The 20,159-nt window shown below is 36.0% G+C and overlaps 3 protein-coding genes across 9 annotated transcripts in view; all 3 read left to right on the plus strand.

Annotated features, from left to right (window-relative positions):
* Nucleotides 1-20,159, plus strand: part of CADM2 (cell adhesion molecule 2) — a gene marked incomplete at both ends in the record, with an annotated part of 1,072,922 nt that overhangs the window by 881,591 nt on the left and 171,172 nt on the right. The gene's annotated exons all lie outside the window — the stretch shown is intronic.
* LOC309962118 (moesin-like) lies at nucleotides 9,309-9,997 on the plus strand. Its single transcript, XM_082839693.1, has one exon. The coding sequence runs from the start codon at nucleotides 9,451-9,453 to the stop codon at nucleotides 9,967-9,969; it is 519 nt and encodes a 172-aa protein (XP_082695819.1). The 5' UTR covers nucleotides 9,309-9,450; the 3' UTR covers nucleotides 9,970-9,997.
* LOC309962117 (moesin-like) lies at nucleotides 9,994-13,175 on the plus strand (the record flags this gene model as incomplete). Its single annotated transcript, XM_082839692.1, has 1 exon — nucleotides 9,994-13,175. One exon carries the CDS (start codon nucleotides 9,994-9,996, stop codon nucleotides 11,188-11,190), a length of 1,197 nt encoding a protein of 398 aa, XP_082695818.1. The 3' UTR covers nucleotides 11,191-13,175.

A 20,159-nucleotide genomic window follows, 5' to 3' on the forward strand; every position in this document is an offset into this window, starting at 1 on the left:
CTTCCTCTATACATATTCAGTGTTTTGAACAAATGTGTTAATTAATTTTGTATTTGGAAGAAATATATATTAAAAAAAAGAATCCACATCTAAGGTGTTCATTTTTGGTTGTTGTTTTTCTCAATTTGTCTCTATTTCTCTGTGCCTTCTTTCTCTAGGACTCTTACTGTCTCTCTGCCTGAACATTTAAATATGTATAGAAACATATATACACACACATACATGAGCACAAATACAACACGTTCAAATAGTATATCAAGAAGGGGTAATATCTAGGAGGGGTAATGTATAACTTTTCATATAATCAAACTATAAGTTCCTTTATTTCTCTTTTAGGTAAAGACAGCATCTTAGGAAGCTAGAAAAGTAAGGTGTCCTTAAAACCATCAGTACAATACTTTTATATATGTATAAAAGGTAAAAACTGTATGTCTAAGACAGTGTTTGTGTCTTTGTGCCATCAATCACCTCCTTCTTTTATTAGTCTCAGATAGAAGATAAACAACAAGACTGACAGTTTTGTGTCCTTTGCTGTTTTGTGTCACCATCACAGGCAAGAGGGTATTATGTCATCATTCAAGTCTGTCACATTTGGTGTATTCTTCTATTTGCCTTAAAGACTGTTTTCCTCATAATCCTCATAAATAAATTTTTAAAATACCTATTTATTATACACTGTTTTATTATGGAAATATTTTCCTGTAATATAATGTCCTCTACCACAGATGAGAACATTTAACTGCTGCCAAAGCCTCCAGAATATAGAGGTGTTTTGTTTTAAAGAAATATTTCTTAAATAAATGAAAGATAAATAAGATATATGGATTTTATTTTTCAAAATTATGTGTTACAAGAAAACTAATAAATTTCTACATATGTGTAACATGTAAATCAAACAAAGAATTTTAATATTTTTATCATAAACCCAGAAAGTGTTTAGTGCTACAACAAGAAATACTTTTTTTAAATTTTAAATTATGTTTATTTTATGGGAGATGGGATATTTCTTTGAATAATGTGTGTTTGTTCTGAAATGAATATCTGAGCTGTAATAGTGATAAAAATGGTGAAGTAGAAAGTATAAGACTTTAATACCATTAATAAGATTATCCCAACTTCTTTCTTCTTTTCCTTTCTATTTTCTGTACTGTCATCTACCTTCACATTGTCTTACTTCCACATTTTACAATGAGATTTTATGGTATATTTATTGCTAAAAAGCAGCCTAAATAAATGAAGTGGCCCTATAATTAATTAATAACCAATTTCAATAACCATATAATAAAGTACCAAAATAGAATTTGCTATTTATTCTGTATTTTGTAAAGTTTTAATATTTTTAAAATAGATATGCTTAGTTGATGGAAATGAGAAAAGTCATAAAAACGCAAAGAAGCAGGAAAACAAATCATCCCAAATTCCAACATTCCATTAGGTACTTTTTCTATTTTATAATGAAATCGATACTGTACTGATACTGAATTTTGCATCCTTCTGTTTTCAGTTAGGCTTATATCATTTCCCTGTGTTAAAGGTCTGCATGCTTATAATATGAAGGCTTTTTCATACTTCATTAAAAAGTTTGTTTTCTAATATTGGATATTAAGTTTATTTATACATTTTCATTATTATAATGGCTATTTTTTGTACATAAATCTTGGGTAAAATTGAAATGACTTTCACTAGGATGGAGAGACTAGGTCAGTACTCCCCTAAAAACAGACAGCTTGTTCTCTTGATTTTCTTCCTTTCTGCAGTAAAATATTTTCAAATGGTTTTCTTAAAGGAAATAGATGGAATTTTTCTGAGACCTTGCATATCTAATAATTTTTTTTCTGTTACAATATCATGTGGAAGGCAAACTTGTTGGTTATATAATTTTTGCCTTATAAACTTTCATTCTCACAGTTGCAATGAAATTACTATTTTTGTTTCAGGGATTTAATTACTTGCAGAATAAAAACACAGGTTAATTTTAGCCATAGAAATTACTCTGCTAATGTAGATACGGTTGTCTGTGCATTATTTTTCTTAGTAATTTCTCTCTCTGCACACACACCCAACAAAAAGCTGCATATATAGTTTCTCTTGTTGCTTGTACTGCCTTATCTTCTGCATTCTGAGAGATCTCAAGTTGTTCACCTAACATCATTGTTTCCATTTTCACTATAGTTATATGGCTTTGACTGCTGCCTTTACTTTGGACTTGAATTCTTTTGTATTTTAAATCTATCTTCATCTTCATTTTTTTTATTGTATCCTGCTTTCATTATATTTCAGGTTATTTTCCCTATGTATCTTTCTTCCTTTTGTAAAGAGTTTGTATTTTCTTGTAGCCTACTGAGATTTCTAATCACTTGTCTAATATATTTTCTGGTTCCTACAGCAAATCCTATAGTAGTCCTTTGGCATTGTGTCCCTTTCTTTTGATCAGTAGTATTTTTCATTGGAATCATTTTATTTTTCATTTAACTAATTTTTATTAGTTACATTAATGCAAGCTTCATTAACACACTCACAAATTTCAGGAGTTAAAGGCAATAGAATTTTAATTTTCTCTGAAGTAGTGTTCAATACAAAAGTTTTTAGCATCTGTGGTCTTTCACTCTATGGGGATGCAGGGACCCTTGGTTCTTCAATTTTATGGCATTTTCATTGCCCAGAGCTTTGGAAGCCCCCACTTCAAAACATGAGAAGGAAGAAGAGAGGGTGGAGAAGCTCCACCAACTTCTTAAAACCCTTAGCGATGAAGTGAGGTATATCGCTTCATTACATTTCATTGGCTAAATCTAGTCACTTTGCTTTAATCCAAAATAAGGAGTTGCTGAGACAACACCTTCACTGGGCAACTACCTCGTGGATTTAAATATGGATTGGAGAACACATATTTTTTTTTTTTGTAGAAAACTAGTCATCCTAGCCTCAATCATCTCTTAGTAGGGAGAGGTCTACCCAGATCTAATGCATGATGACATTCAACATGTAAATATTACTGTTAGTTCCCTTCTTATTCTACAACTGGATGGTAGATAAATGTTATGTCCTAACACAGTCCCCAATCTCTAGCTTGCTTAATCGCCCGTAGCCTGGTTGATCTTAGATGGGATCTCAACTGCCCTAAGTTTTTTGGGATCTCAGCACCACTGCAATCCTACTGGTGGATTTATAGAAACTCTCCCTGTTTCCATCTAATGCCTACATTTTACTTATGAATTCTGAACCTCCTTGATGTACCACTGCCACTTCCAATTTGGCTGCCAGGATATTGCTTTTTTTTTGCCTGTTTATTATAACATAAGATCTCCGGGGCTCAGTGGGAACATAATTCTGGTTGATTCAAAACGTAGCACTTATTTGGTAATTGAAGGCCTTTTTGGTATGTCCAGGAGAGAAATCCCAGAAAGTATTCACATAGTAAGGCTGCTCTAAGTGTGTTGTGGAATGTAAGGGAATATAGTTTTGTAGCAGATTATTTCTAAAACACGTATTTTTCTTATTCTCTCCTGCATTGTAAGGCTGTTTTATACACTTCTCCCTTTCATATGGTCCTCATTATCTCAGTGAAAGCTCTCCAAGGGGGAGCCAGGATCTTTTCCACAGGGTAGGCTTGTTGTTGTGCTGCCTCAGTCTCCAAAGCCAAGTCAAGCTCAAAGCCGTAAGTCCACATCTCAGAGCTTCGTAGGAAAGCTGGGGAGTCAGGTAGTACAGGAGCCTTTGAAGTAGTACATGTCACACTATGGATCTCCCTCCTGAGAATTAGCAAGAGTAGTGTGCAGTTGTGCTTTCTCTATGGGTTTCAGAAGGCACCTCCACAGTATATCTCAATTCAACTCAGCTACAAAGTAGGAGTTCAAGGTTACTGTGGAACCATTATATTTAATGCGGTAAAATACAATGTGCTCTTTTATTATAGATTTCACATGATGTGTCTAATTTGATGTATACTTTTTCTCATCTTTTCAGTAAGTTTTGGAATATTATTTGTGTGAATTACTGCAAAAAAGTCTCTTGCCATACTCACTCCTAAAAGCCTTTTATCAAATTAGCTTTCATCAGTCACTCCTCATGTGTCCTAGCTTCTCAGCATCAATCGTTTTAGTTGTATATGGATTTTTTTTCGTACTTTATTTTAAATTGCCTTATTTATTTATTTATTTTTATGATTATTTATATATACAGTGTGTCTCCCTAGAAGTGTATGTATTTATATAAATTATATGAGCTTATATACAATGTAAATAATTGTGTATATATAAAATTATTTATAGTAGACTGTAAACATATGAAAAATTGCTAAAATGTTATACTTTAGTTGTAGTGACATATTAAGATATGTTGCATTTTATTTTTTAGTCACTGAATTTATCTGCCTTTTGCTAAAATCTGTTATAAGCAAAATTTGGGTGCCATATATTTTTTACACATTGCCAGACTTCTAAATATTAGCATATAATTTAATATTAATTAAGACTTTTCAAAAGCCAATTTAGATAACTGAAGTAAAGAAAAATAAAATTATATGATGTAAAAAGGGAAAAATCAATGCTTTAAACTTAGAAAGTAGGATGTCATTCCTTAATTCTACGTAGTAAATTGTGATTTATTTTTGTTACTCTGAGATTTATTACATTCCCACTGAATGTTGATTTATATGAGGACATTTTAAAAACAATATTCATGATCAGTATTAATTGGCTGATTTTTCAGAGGCAGTATTTACTTTCTGGAAGATTCACAAATCCCCTTCTCCCCACAATAAGAGGAAAATAGTAAGAAGTAGAGAAACTGAGCCCACTTGAACAGATGCAAGATCAACGTTAAGTTGTTAAACTTTCAATAACAAATGTGCATTGGCAATGAAAAATGTTAAACATGTTTCAAAGAAATCTATGGACTAGTATTAATGAAATCTGTATTATACTGATGTCTTTTGTGATTGTGCCTGAATTTCCAAAATATAAAAATGATTTTCTTAAATGTATTAATGGGTTCCTAGATTTTCAAAGTTTGTGTACTATAGAATTTATTTCATCTAATATTGTCCACAAAATGACGGCAAAACTGAAAATTTAAACCAAATTTCAAACTGTAGGAGATGAGACTTTGGGATTATTAGAAACATGCCACAGCATAGTCTTGAGTCATTTTCTCCTCCTATTTTACAAATACCAATGCACGGCTTTCACAGGGTGTGGGACCTTGTAAAGTTAAAAGATCACAAACACCAAAGGCTAGTTTCTTTAATGAAGGCAGGTGTTTTCCATTCCTAATGTACCTTTGTGTAAGCATTTCCATAATAACATAGCATCTAATCTTCTCTTTGATATAAATGCTCGATGAGAGTAATACCACATGGCTACATATGGTGGTTTTTATGGTGGGATGTAAAATATGAATTTAATATTTTTATGAGGAGACCAATATATTGTAGGTTGCTGGAAAGAATGAGAGCTTACAGAAACTGTTTAAATACCACATCATTTTCTTGTTCTCTGAATCCAGGCAAATAGTGAGCTGTATCAAATTGTGAACCATACCAAATGCTGAAGGTATTTTCTCAAGGAAAATAAGGAAATGTGACAAACACCTAGGGAAATACTGTTTTGAAGAAGCAAACAAAATAGTCACAAACTTTTATTTGTGGTAGATAGGGAAAAAACGTTTGTCTATATAAGATCTTTGAAAATGTATATCAGAATTTTAGAGTTATTAAATTATGATTAATAACAATTATCCCTTATAAAACTACCCTTACTAGATGTTAAACAGATATAAAATACATTAAGTGCAATTGTGTGGTATTCATGTTAGGATAAGGCTTCTAATAAACATGGTCTTTATTCACCAAACTAGAATGTAGTTGCACATATAGCAGCATTGGGGCATTTGTTATTAGTAATAAATCATAGTCGATGTTGTATGTTTATAAATTATTTAAACTTTGAGTTGTGAAAAGAATTCTAAAGACTAAAGTTATAAAATTGGACTTTGCTACATTATTTGCAGAACTTGTTTGATTGATGTGTTACTACTAGAAATGATATATTTATTTGATATTTTTCAAATGCTTCACATACAAAGTGAATCTTTTGGCACTTTAGGTCTGAATTTCATAAGCTAAGTTTCTATTATGTCCTTATGTCATCTGACAGATGGTATATTTTTTTCCGCCTCAACATATTTTTTGTACAGAGTGATACACTAATAATAAGAATGAAATGCCTCTAATTTTTATCCAGGCAAGATGATATTGTGGAAAAAGGAATCATCTGATGTAAAGTATTTTATATATTACAGTTTTATATATATATACACAGACATACAAAAAAAAATATATATATATATTTATCTCTCTCACTGAAGACAACTTAAAAATCTACTGAAGTTTTTTTAATAGATAAAACCATACATTGAATATAATATATCATTGAGTTAGTGATATCTGGTCACTAAAATCAGGACTTATTTGTGATTGAATAAATTTATGAATTCAATTTATGATTGAAAGTAGTAACTGTTACTCTTAAGTAAATTTCAAAAGTAGATTCCTGAAATCATTACAAGAGACTTCAAAAGTCACTTAGGACATTCTCCTGCAATGAAAGACATTTAAACACTCCTGGCAGGAGACCAGGTAGCCATTAATTAAACAACTTTTTTGACAAACTTATCTCGTAAGTTTGCTCACTACAATTGCGAAGAGCTCAATAAATAGAAAGACAATCTCTATATTAAACCCGAATCAACCTCTCACTAGCTTCTAACCTTCAGTGATTTGATCAGCATAAATATGATCTCAGTTTCACATGCCAGCAACCACTTTGTCTAGTCAATGTTTTCTTTTCTAGTGAAAACATTCCCAGAATTAAATATATATATATATATATATATATATATATATATATATATTTATCATATATGGTTTACAGATTTGGAACTGCTTTAGTCTTTATCAAAATGTAGTATATGGATTGGCAAAGAGATGAAATTAGTATATAATGATAATATATGGGTGAGGTATGTGTGGGTGTGAGAGTGTATGTTAGCAGAGTTTTCCTTTTCCAGTAGTTATCTTCATGAAAGTTTATTTGGAATTATCAAATGAGGAGTTCACATTTTAGTTGATTCCATCATTATATAGAGACCTGTAGAGTTTTCTTTTTATAATTGAAGTAGTGTTGTATTATTAGTTCATTTAAGAAGATATATAGAATTTTATTTCAAATTGATATCAGAATTGAAATTAATATTGCATACTTTATTTGGAAAATATATACATGTATATGTATCTAATTAATATACATTTATAATTTATATAAACCATCCTGAATAGTTTTTTATTCTAAAAAAATAATTTAGTAAATAATGAACAATAATTCACCTCCCATTTTCTAAAACTAGGGTCATGCTTATAGCTTAGAGGATGACACAGTCAATAGAAAATAACTATAGTGTTACTTCTATAGATATTTCTCCTTTGCTGAATCTAGCAGTGTTGAGAAGAGCACATTCATAAGTAATAGATTGGTAATTCCTTTTCATAATTTAGTAACTAGGTAGAATTTTTGTACCAAAACACACTGGAATTATGACTATTTTAGAGAAAGTATATTATCTATTGTTTTCTATCATTCCTGGATATCTACATTAATTTTTTATAGAAACATTAGCATATATAGATATAGTAGTACAAATAAGCCTACAGTAACAAGGCAGAAACTACTAACTGCTCACTAATATCTCTCCTTCCTATACATACAGCCAGACTGCATTTACCAGTCTCCCTTGAAGTATGGCCATGTGCTTGGACACGGAATGGTGTGTGTGTGGTATGTGTGCTTCCAGGCCTCTGCCATTAAATTTTGTACACATGCTTCCCCAGGCTCACTTTCTCTCAGAAGACTTTCACAGTCACAAGATGAAGATGGCAGTGTATATCATTGATGCTCCTGTAGTGTAAGTTGTCCTCCACCAATGACCTTGAGCAGTCCTTTACTGTTACATGTTAAAGAAACTTCCTGTGTTTTAAACAACTGAAATGCAACCCTTCATCTGAAAGCAAATCCATACTGTAAAATTAGTGGGTGTAGTAATTTCTAGACAGTTATCTAGAGATACAAAAGAAGATGTTAGTGTATTTGCTTTGGCTTTACAGAGTTCTTTTTGCCATATGACATTGTGAAAGTAGGAATAAGATAAGCCTATTTACAATCTTAAAGAGAAGTAGTAAATTTTCAATGTCTGAATCCATAAGTTTAGAAGATTTACAGGCCTAGGCCACTGTAAAGTACAAGATGACAACTCAACTGTCTTAGATTATTTTAAGTTTCAGTTACTTAAGTCAAATTATATCAATATACAGAAAGATATTTAGAATGGGGTCTTAGAAAAATGTTTTGTTTGAATTGTGAAAATATTTATTATATGTTATTTTTTAAATTTTGGTCTCTATTAATGATAGTTTGATACTACATAAGTGAGAAAAAACTAAAGATTTAGAAACTAAAAATCAAAAGCTGCAAACTCCTTTTAAGTCAAACTTTACAAAATGAAAATTTATCAGGTGCAAGGAATCTATTAGAACATAAATTTTCAAGGTCATTGTCATGTAAAAATATGTCACCTTTCTAGAGCATATTCTGCTGACTTATCATATGAAATGATTCACCAGGTGCACCTGCCATTTTATTTATTCTCTGTGCTTTCAGCTTTCACTTGCTCATTCACTCACTTATCCAATGGAGAGATAGAAATTATATTCAGAGCACCTTGCTAGTATCTGTGGGCAGTAGGAATTAGTCTCATTCATGGCTGGATGCTCCAGGAGATGACCATATAATAAGACAAATGGTACATATCAGTATATAAACAATGGACCATATAATGTTCACTTTCACTCTCTCATTAGCTCAACAAATTATTATTGAGCTTCATGTACATTCCTGACCTGGAAACCTAAAGGAAAGAGTGAATGTGGCTGGAGGTGGACAGTATGAAAGAATTTACCAAGAAAGCAATATGTTAATTAGCTTGAGTGAAAAGTATGAACTGGAGACATGCAGAGGGAATATATGCCTTTAGGTAAAGAGGTATGGATTACTCACCATATTTGAACAAATGCTCAGGTATTTCTAAATTATTAGGCATTTTGAGGAGGGATGGGGAAATAGACTAGAAAAGTGAACATATTTCTGATCTTTAGGGGCTTATGTTACATGACACACAGTTTAAATGTTACCTTACAAAACAGAAAATTGGGTAGGTATATAGGTGTATTAAGAATCCAGTCTAGGTGGCCCGTTAGCAGGAAGCGGAGCAGTCGCCCCGACGCTGGCGAGAGACCCAGTCCGAACCCCCAGTCCCCGGAGTCCGAGCCCTGTGTACTGCGTTCTCAGCGCTGTCCGACAGCTCCCAGCCAAACTTCACCAACTCGCCGCCTTTTCCGCCACCATGCCCAAGACGATCAATGTGCGTGTGACCACCATGGACGCAGAGCTGGAATTTGCCATTCAGCCCAACACCACTGGCAAGCAGCTGTTTGACCAGGTGGTGAAAACTATCGGCCTGAGGGAAGTTTGGTTTTTTGGTCTGCAGTACCAGGACACTAAGGGTTTCTCTACTTGGCTAAAACTCAATAAGAAGGTGACTGCCCAGGATGTGCGGAAGGAAAGCCCCCTGCTTTTCAAGTTCCGGGCTAAGTTCTACCCTGAGGATGTATCCGAGGAATTGATCCAGGACATCACACAGCGACTATTCTTCCTGCAAGTGAAGGAGGGCATTCTCAATGATGATATTTACTGCCCACCTGAGACTGCTGTGTTGCTGGCCTCCTATGCTGTCCAGTCCAAGTATGGTGACTTCAATAAGGAAGTCCACAAGTCTGGCTACTTGGCCGGGGACAAGTTGCTGCCACAGAGGGTCCTGGAACAGCACAAACTTAACAAGGACCAGTGGGAGGAACGTATCTAGGTGTGGCATGAGGAGCACCGGGGCATGCTCAGGGAGGATGCTGTCCTGGAGTATCTGAAGATTGCCCAGGATCTGGAGATGTATGGTGTGAACTACTTCAGCATCAAGAACAAGAAAGGCTCAGAGCTGTGGCTGGGAGTAGATGCCCTGGGTCTCAACATCTATGAGCAGAATGACAGACTGACTCCTAAGATAGGCTTCCCCTGGAGTGAAATCAGGAACATCTCTTTTAATGACAAGAAATTTGTCATCAAGCCCATTGACAAAAAAGCCCCGAAAAAGGACTTCGTCTTCTATGCTCCTCGGCTGCGGATTAACAAGCGGATCTTGGCTCTGTGTATGGGGAACCATGAGCTATACATGCGCCGCCGCAAGCCCGACACAATCGAGGTGCAGCAGATGAAGGCACTGGCCCGGGAGGAGAAGCACCAGAAACAGATGGAGCGTGCTCTGCTGGAAAATGAGAAGAAGAAACGTGAGATGGCAGAAAAGGAGAAGGAGAAGATTGAACGGGAAAAGGAGGAACTGATGGAGAGGCTGAAGCAGATCGAGGAACAGACTAAGAAGGCTCAACAAGAACTGGAAGAGCAGACCCGCAGGGCTCTGGAACTTGAACAGGAGCGGAAGCGTGCCCAGAGCGAGGCTGAGAAACTGGCCAAAGAGCGTCAAGAAGCTGAAGAGGCCAAGGAGGCCCTGTTGCAGGCCTCCCGGGACCAGAAGAAGACCCAGGAACAACTGGCCTTGGAAATGGCAGAGCTGACATCTCGGATCTCCCAGCTGGAGATGGCCCGACAGAAAAAGGAGAGTGAGGCTGTGGAATGGCAGCAGAAGGCTCAGATGGTACAAGAAGACTTGGAGAAGACCCGTGCAGAGCTGAAGACTGCCATGAGCACGCCTCATGTGGCAGAGCCTGCCGAGAATGAGCAGGATGAGCAGGATGAGAACGGTGCAGAGGCCAGCGCTGAACTGCGGGCTGATGCCATGGCCAAGGATCGCAGCGAGGAGGAACGTACCACTGAGGCAGAGAAGAATGAGCGTGTGCAGAAGCACCTGAAGGCCCTCACTTCAGAGCTGGCCAATGCCCGTGATGAGTCCAAGAAGACTGCTAATGACATGATCCATGCTGAGAACATGCGACTGGGTCGAGACAAGTACAAGACCCTGCGCCAAATCCGGCAGGGCAATACTAAGCAGCGCATTGATGAGTTTGAGTCCATGTAATGGGCACCCAGCCTCTAGGGACCCCTCCTCCCTTCTTCCTTGCCCTCACACTCCTACACTCTTGCCTAACTCACACTGTGCTGGAGCCACTAACTAGAGCAGCCCAGGAGTCATGCCAAACATTCAGTACAGCCATGGGACCAAACCTAGCCCCTCAGCCCTCACTCACTTCCCTAGGCAGAGACATGGCCCACTATGGTGATGATGGGACCCTCTTTTTCTTCTATCCCAGGTGATCTAGCTTTCTAGAAGAGATCACTTTCTCAGCTCAGAGGCACTTCCCACTTGATTTGGGAAATACCCCCACATTTACTGTTGCTTTGCAGGAGTCAAGTGTAGTAGGTTGAAAACTAGCCCCCACCACTGCCTTCCTCTTCATGGTCCTGTGATTTGCAGAATTGGAACATCATAGGGTTTAGAGAAGGAGGCGGAGCCCTGGCTATATGCTCTAGGATGTCAACTGCCCTAGGATTAGGCCTCCCAGTGTCCATCCCTTCTAGAGTTATTTAGGCTTTGTAATGATTGGAGGCTAAAAAGATGTTCACTCATTCTTCTCTCTACCTCCCAGATTGGACCTGTTACAAACTTGGTCCCAGTAAACCTTGTCCCTGAGTTCAGGGACTTAGTTTCTCTTCAGGGTGATATGGGGGAGACAGTGCCTGCAAGAGGCTTCACCAACATCCTGGACGGCCGTTGGCCATTCTGTTCAGACAAGATTGGGTAGAGGATCTGCCCCTATGCCTTATGGGAGCCTAGACTTGTTTCAAGTGAGCTCTATAGGCAGAGATATCCCTTATTATTCTGTGTTCCTCTTCCCCTCTTGGGATCTGCCCCTCCCCACTCCAATCCCCAAACCCCCTCCAAGTAGAACAGTAGGGATGGTTACCCCCAAACCCAGCCAGCCCCATCCAGGACTTTTGCTAAAGGGAGGAAATATTCACACGTGGCTTCAGTATTTTACCTGCCAGGGGTCCCAGACTACTTCTCCCTTCAGAGTTGGACCACAGCTCCTGCTTCAGGGCCATTAAGGCCTTGGTTTGGTGAGCCCTAGATCTTGATGTCAGTTGGCTCAATTGGTGAGTGGGTGGAAGAAGCTGAGTATGGTGAGAGAAGCTTGTGGCCTAGATCCTACAGTTTACACCTCTCCAAGGTGGTGATTTGGTCCTGCCTCTGTTTAATAAATCTCTAACCCAGGTCTTGCCACCAACTGTGCTATCCCTTGGAGCTGTAAACCAGAGAGCTGTTAGGGGCTCTGGCCTGGTCCTTTTCACACTCCCACCTCTTTCTTTCAACCCAGGAGCAGCCTCCTCCTCCTCTCTGTCTCATGTGTGTTCTTTTTCTTTCCACCAGTATTATATATTTTAGTGGCATCTAACTAAATATTGATTTCTGTGTTTCTTGCTAATGCACCCTTAGAAGATATTAGTGTTGGGACAGGATCATTTTGGCCTCATTCCTTTACCACCCCCTACACCTAGGAAGCATATACTATATTGTAAAAGAATATTTTGCCAGAAAAATTAATGTAGGAAGCTTTCAGTATTAGTGATATCACCTGTCACTATAGGTCATACAATCCTTTTTTAAGGTTCTTGGTATTTGGTTTTATTGTTCCTTTTTTTGCCTTCTCCTCAGAGTTCATTCCCCAAGGGGCCCTACTGTCCTTCCATGCAGTGCCCCTAGCCCAGAGCCCATGGCTTTGATCCCTCCCTCCCCTTGCCTCCTGCTTGACCTTGCGGAGTCTTATGTGCATTGCTGTGAATTATATTGACACTCTCTTGGTGATACACCCTATATTGGCTAAATTCAAACCTGGAATTGTGGGGCAATCTAGCTGCCTTAAAGGTAGTACCCCCCCACCCCAGGGAAGCTGGGGAAAAAGGTTAGATTTTATATTCAGTTTTTTTGTGTGTGTATTTTTGGGGTTTTTAAAATTTGTTTTTGGAGGGGTTTATGCTTAACCAATGTTCTATTTCAGTGCCAATAAAATCTAGGAAGACTTCACTGTGAAAAAAAAAAAAAAAAGAATCCAGTCTATGTTCAGAGCTTTAGGAATTTAATAGAGTGAAAGAGCAACAGGGTTTCCCTCTGGACATGTCATGTGGAGGACACTGAGGAAGAGGGGCAAAAGCCTTAACAAAGACAAGAAGATGGAAAGTAGAAATACCATGGAGTTTATATTCATTCCTCAAACATATTAATAAATTTTCCATACCCAAGTTTATTAATTTTTGGTACATTTTAGACATGGTAACATTTTGCTTTTTCAAGTGTTTCATAATAACAGATTACACATATAGGTATGAGAGTAATGGCTATTTGTTTTTTACATTAGAAGTAAGAAAAGCTGGGGCTTAAAAATTGAAATTCTACCACTGGAAAAACTTCCTTCAAATAGTGACACAGTTTCCAGATTTATTGCTTGGGTTCTGTTCGAATTTCTATTCTAAAACTCCATTTACTATGGTTTTAGTAAAAATTCAGTCCCAGCTGAAACTTGGTATACCAAATATCAGCTCTGGAGCAATGGTTGTTTTTACCAATTTTCCAGAAGATTGATTTAGATTGTTTTGTGTTGTATGACTGTAAAAGAACAAAACAGAAAAGGTTCACTAGCTTGATATTTTGTTCTGTCTGTATGTTTTAACTCCTTTATTTCTGGCAGTCCATAGCACTATTACAAATAACATATACTGAATGTAATCAGAATATGATTATACTATTTACACAAATAAAACATTTGGGCTGTTAACAAATAAAATAACACTTTTATAATAAAAGTAAGAATGGCTCAATTTCCTTCTTTATCTTGCCTGTTTTACAATGTCTAGAGGAATATTTTGACATCATGCGTGTCAATATACTAATTGAGAGGTCTGACAAGAGTTAAGCCCTGAATCTGTGGCCCATTTGAAACTTTATTAGAGCTATTTGACTTATTTTTCCTCTCTGATTTATTAGGATACAGATTTAATTAGCAAAACAATATTCTGGTACACCAAAACAAAGTTGACCTCACTGAAGCTTTAATTCCTCTTCCTAGTTTTTACCGGTGATGATAGTAGGTATTTCAGCTGATAAAACAAGGTTAGCAGATTGCCTGAGTCACTTTGGTTAGTGATCAGTTCTAGAGAAATCAGTAGGGGCAAAGCAGAGTAGGCAGTTAGCACAGGTCTAAGTGGATAGCGTTCGGAGAGAAAACAACTGTTTCCTGTTTGCAGAAGTTGGGAAACAGAGAAGTGCTGGTCTGGGCAACCTTAAAACAACAAAGTCAGAATCATGAGAAGGATTATATTATTAGTCAGCAAACAACACTGAAACTTGTTATTGAATCAAAGTCCATATACAGCATTCTTCGATATATCTTTCTCTAGGCAGAACTTGGCTTATTGTACTGACATATCTAAACTCCCTGTAAGAATCAAGTGGGGACACCTGGATGGGACTTGAGCTGAGAACAAGGAGAATGAAGACTGACATACCTATTGTTCTTTTAATTCCATCACACCAGTGATGTTAAACTTACTTTACAAGATGGAACTTACTGGTTGGAAAGTAATATGTTTATAAAAACTTCTAAATATGTGCAGTGATTGCTTCAGCTAAAGCCTGTGAGTGTAGAATGGTATGCTCTTGGAAACATGCTGACATTGAGAATTTAAGTAGCCAGAATGACACGTGAAATGACTTCTATCATCTTGATGTAGGTTTTTCCTTTAGTACTTGTCTGTAAAATATAGTGAATTATAATAATAAAAATCATTCAGCATATAATATTCACTTAATATATGGAATTTTCTAAAATGATGTTAATATGTACAATTATAGACCATTATTATATATAAAAGACTGATGACCCACATATTAAATTTAATACAATAAAATTTAATGGGCATCTGCATGTATCATGATATGTGTAAAGCCTTGTAGACAATATAAATATTATAAATATAAATATAAAGAGATATAATCCTGATTTGGGAAAGTTTTAGGTCAAATGGGTGAACTAGAAAAAATGCAAAAACAATGATGTTGTTATTTGCTGCATTTTAATAGTCTCTTAAAATGATTACATAATGAAATATGTTTTTTATCTTTATTTAAGCACCCTAAAGTGTGACATAAATTATTACTCACTGGAAACCAACTTAGACATATTTGAAAATGTTTCTGGCAAGAAGTATGTGATCACCTTTATAAAGATCACAACACTTAAGAAAAGAAAACTATTAATTGAAGTATATACAATTTGTATACAATTTTGTGTATACAAATTGCTATTAGGCTCTTAAATGAATAATGTCAGATAAATTCAATAGCACTAATGTTATTGAGTTAATTTGGTTTAAAACTAATTAATATACAACTTATTAACTATGCCAGTAACTTTTGTTAGAAATCATTATAAAATGTGTGTAAAATTCTCCAAGTAATCATCTTAGGAATTTTTATTTTACCCAGCATGAATCCCAAATATGCATTTGTATGATTGACGAACTATTTAGAACCAATGATATATTGGGAAAATAATTTTTATCCAGTGTTAAGCACTATTTAATAAACTCTCACTCATTGGTCAGTGCTTCTTATTTGCAGCTAAGATTAAATTCTCTAGAGTTCAGTGTTTTGAACTGTTAAATCACCTCACCAGTGGGTGGCAGGCACCTAATAGCTGATGAGGTGTGGCCTCAGAGTAACCTACTTTTAACTCATTAGCTCATTTTAATCTCTATGGTGTGTGAACAATTACCTTTCATTCTTTTATTCCACATACTCATTTGTTCTCTTCAGTTATTCCTAGGATAATGTTTAAAATCTATTTCTTTCAGTGAAATGTTTGAGGTTTTATTTTTTTTAAAGATATTTAGATATGGGCTTCCCTGGTGGCTCAGTGGTTAAGAGTCCGCCTGCCGATGCAGGGAACGCGGGTTCGTGCCCTGGTCTGGGAGGATCCCACATGCCACGGAGTGGCTGGGCCCGTGAGCCATGGCCACTGAGCCTGCACGTCCGGAGCCTGTGCTCCGCAATGGGAGAGGCCACGACAGTGAGAGGCCTGCATACCGCAAAAAAAAAAAAAAAAAAAAAAAAAAAAGATATTTAGATAATCATGAACATTTTGTGTGCTCAAACGACAGCACTTTTTTTTAAAAGATTGAATTCACTGCAACCGACAATATTACGATTCTTCTTTTTAGGTTCACTATAAATATATGCAACTTACTCTGTAGAAAGTATGGATTATTTCTGAGTCTCTACTACCTTTTGTGTTCATTTGGAAACCATAAGGTAACACAACAGTAGCTTCAGAGATCACTCATTCAGTATTTCAAATAATTATTCAATGAATGATCACTTTTTTAAAAAAAATTTTGCAGCATGATGTTTCTAGGTCTTTTATGCTCAACAGTATCTAAACAAGACACTTTTTTTTTTTCTTGTTTTGGGGGCTTTTCTCCCATGGGGGATGTATCAAAGAGGACTTCCTAATTCAGTTCTTTTTCACTCTGCTCTTATCATATGCAGATAGAGTTTGGCTCTCAGTTTCAATTCAATAGTCATTCACTGAAAACTTGCTGTGCAGATAGTTAGGATGCAGGGTGCTGAGATGTGCAAAACAAGGATCCTGCTCACAGGGAATCCATTGAGTTGTATTTCACCCCTCTTTGGACTTTAAAAGGTTTCCTTTTTTTCTTTCATACTTAAAATGCTGTGATAAAGAGAACTGCAGATGACATCATAAGTATTTACAAACTTGAAAAGATAAATGCTGTGGATGTAAGATTTGTTTAAAATGTTCAGTCCAAAGGGATTTCTCTGGTGAGGGGGAAGTGGGGAGGTGCTGCTAGGAGAACAGGCCCTGAAGATATCTGTACCAGAGATGCCATTTCTATTTTTCATGCCTTTATTGATCCCCTTTCTCTTGAGCCTATAAATATGATTCAGTCTCTTCCTTCCAGAAAAATAGCCTCCCTTCCTTCTGACCCTGGACTGTCTCCTACTCTTCTCATCCAAGAGTGCAATCTGGTTCCTTCTTAGCAACCTTCTCATGATATAGCCAAACTCACCGACACTGTCCAAATACAATGGACACTTTCCAATCTTGAAATCACTTAACTTCTCTATAATAAAAAATGTTTATAGCTACTAAAATAAAATAAAATGTTCAGTCCAATAAAAATTTCCTTAGGCAGCTCTTTGTTTTTTGGCAAATGAATTATCAATGAAATTTATACAATAAATAATCCCTTTGCTAACTGTGTCACTTTCTTCCCTTTTGGGAATATGTTTTCAGGTTTTGAATATCTATTCATGTATTTCATTTCTCTAAATCATATACTTTATACTTTCACTCAATTGTTATTATCTCCGCCTAACACTCAGCAGACTGGGGTACACAATAGGTGACTTACCTATTGATATGGCTAACCAATGACAGAGGTTACATTAAAATACATGTATTCTACTTTTCAGAGTCTAATTTTTAGTCAAACCTGGTAGTAATTATAAAACAACTCAAAAAATTATAGGATTTGATAAGCTGAATTGAGACATTTCAGACTTTAAATATTTAGGTTCTCATCTGGATTCCAAACCTAAAATATTTTAATATATCATTGCACATTTGTTTAAATCACTTTACATATAACATGATATCATAGTTCTCATAATGCAAAGATGGAAGTGAATCAGGAATTATTATCCACAGGAAACCTGACCTCATATAAGTGCCTAAAGCAGATCTTCTGATACCAAAGTCAGTGCTTTTAGCCTTACTCCACACAAAAGGTTTAAATATGAACATTTTCTATTTGTATGCACTGAGTAATTCAGTTTGACTTCAGTGATATTATGTAGTTATATAGTTTATATATATATATATATATATATATAAAAAATATAGTTTCCATAAAATAGTCTGACCAAAAGAGAGTTAAATTCCTTTTGCCAAGATTCACTAAAAATTGTAAGCTCTGTCTCTCTGTCAGTGTGACCTGTGTTAGAAGAAATGAAATTGAACACAGGGGGTGAGTATCATGTTTTACCCACACAGTATCATTGCAGGAACGTGAGGTTTTTCCCTTTTGGAGACTTCTTTTTTATAAAAAAACAAGAAATATGTGATAAATATTTTTTTAAATAAATCATACCTTTGAAAAGTGGTTGGTATAGCATGAGGTCCTATTGGGGAAATGACAAATCTGTGTCCCCCTCTTTTCCTCTAGCAACTGAACAAGGCATATATAATAGGGAGTGTAGGAGATAGCATACAAAATAGACATTTTTATAAAAAGTCCGCTGTAACCTAGTAGAGTCGCAAACACACTTGTAATCAGTCTTCCTTAATTTTTATAGTTGATAAAAATCAGTTTTGAAAATGTTTGCAAGTGTATGTCTCCTTATCAAATTAGAGGTAACAAAGAATGGTAATAGATGGACGATAATCATTCAGGTATGTGTTATTGAGTAAGTGGGAGGATGATTTTTAAAGTATATTTAAAATCATGAAAATTTAGAATTTTACCAAATATATTTTTTAATTTCCTGCTACTCTCACAAAGCATAGAGGAAAGGTATAGGCAATTTAAGAATATATGGCACTTGGGATCCCCTTCTTACTCTGTGGCAAATGTATATAATGAGTTTCAAGCTTTGATATCAAAACCATTTCCCCATTCCATCTAATGTGCATAAAATATTTTAAGCTGAGTTATTATTGTAGATTCATACCCAGCTGTGAGAAATAATACAGAGAAATCCATGTACCCTCTACCCAAATAATATCTTGGAAAGATATCACAGCTAGAAAATAGACATTGACATAGTCCACCAATCTTATTTGAGTTTCACCGGTTTTACATGTACTCATTTGTGTGTGTGTGTGTGTGTGTGTGTATGTGTTTAGTTTTATCCAGTTTCATTACATATGTAGGTTAATGTATCCATCACCACAGTCAAGATGCAAAGCGGTTCTATCACCACAAGAATCCTTCGTGCTGTAGTTTTATAACCATGCTCATATCACTCCCACTCCCCCTCTACCCCTTACTAACCTTCACCGTTGGTAGGAACTAATCTTTTCTCCATCTCTATAATTTTAGTTATTTCAAGACACTATATAAAAGGATTTCATCTTAATTTATCTATAGAGTTTCTGAGTATATCACTTTGTATATTTTCTTAGTCGTTGCTCCAGGTATTGAAATGCTATACATATACGATTTATCACAGTCCACTACTTTTACCACTTCTGGTAAAGTATGGAAACCTTACTTCCATTAGGTCCTTTTGCCCTGACACTTTTTATTTGTTTTAACTATTCCTTCTTAACATGTTGAACACTGCATCAGTTGATGGTATAATGTTTGTTTTAACCATCATATAGTCAGGAAAATGCAGCAGAGTAGTCTATATTGTATTTACCCATATTTTTTGTTCTCTCACTTGTTCTTCCTTCTTGATGCTTCAAAATTTCTTCTTTTCTGTTTGAAGAACTTTAACTTTTCTTTAAGACGGATCTGCTAGAGAAACATGTGTTTAGTTTTCCTCCTTCTAAAAATATATTTATTTCCCCTTGATTCCTGAACGTTGGTTTCACTGGATAAGAATTCACGATCAACAGTTCTCTTCTTTCAGAACTTGAAAAACGTGCCACTGCCTCTGACCTCCATAATTTCAAACGAGGTCATATATTGTCATTTGAAATGGTGTTTTCTTATAGGTAATATGTCTTTCTCTCACGGGCCCAGCCGCTCTGCCGCATGTGGGATCTTCCTGGACCGGGGCACGAACCCGTGTCCCTTGCATCAGCAGGCGGACTCTCAACCACTGCGCCACCAGGGAAGCCCTAATTTCACTGTATCTTGATTTGGACCTTTTGGGGTTTATCCTGTTTGAGTTTGCTCCTCTTCCTGATTTTGTACGTTTATTTCTTTTGCCTAATTTGTGAAGTTTTGACCATTATTTCTTAA

The sequence above is a fragment of the Leucopleurus acutus genome, assembly GCF_964270905.1.
Source record: "Leucopleurus acutus genome assembly, chromosome: 5".
Classification (NCBI taxonomy): Eukaryota; Metazoa; Chordata; class Mammalia; order Artiodactyla; family Delphinidae; genus Leucopleurus; species Leucopleurus acutus.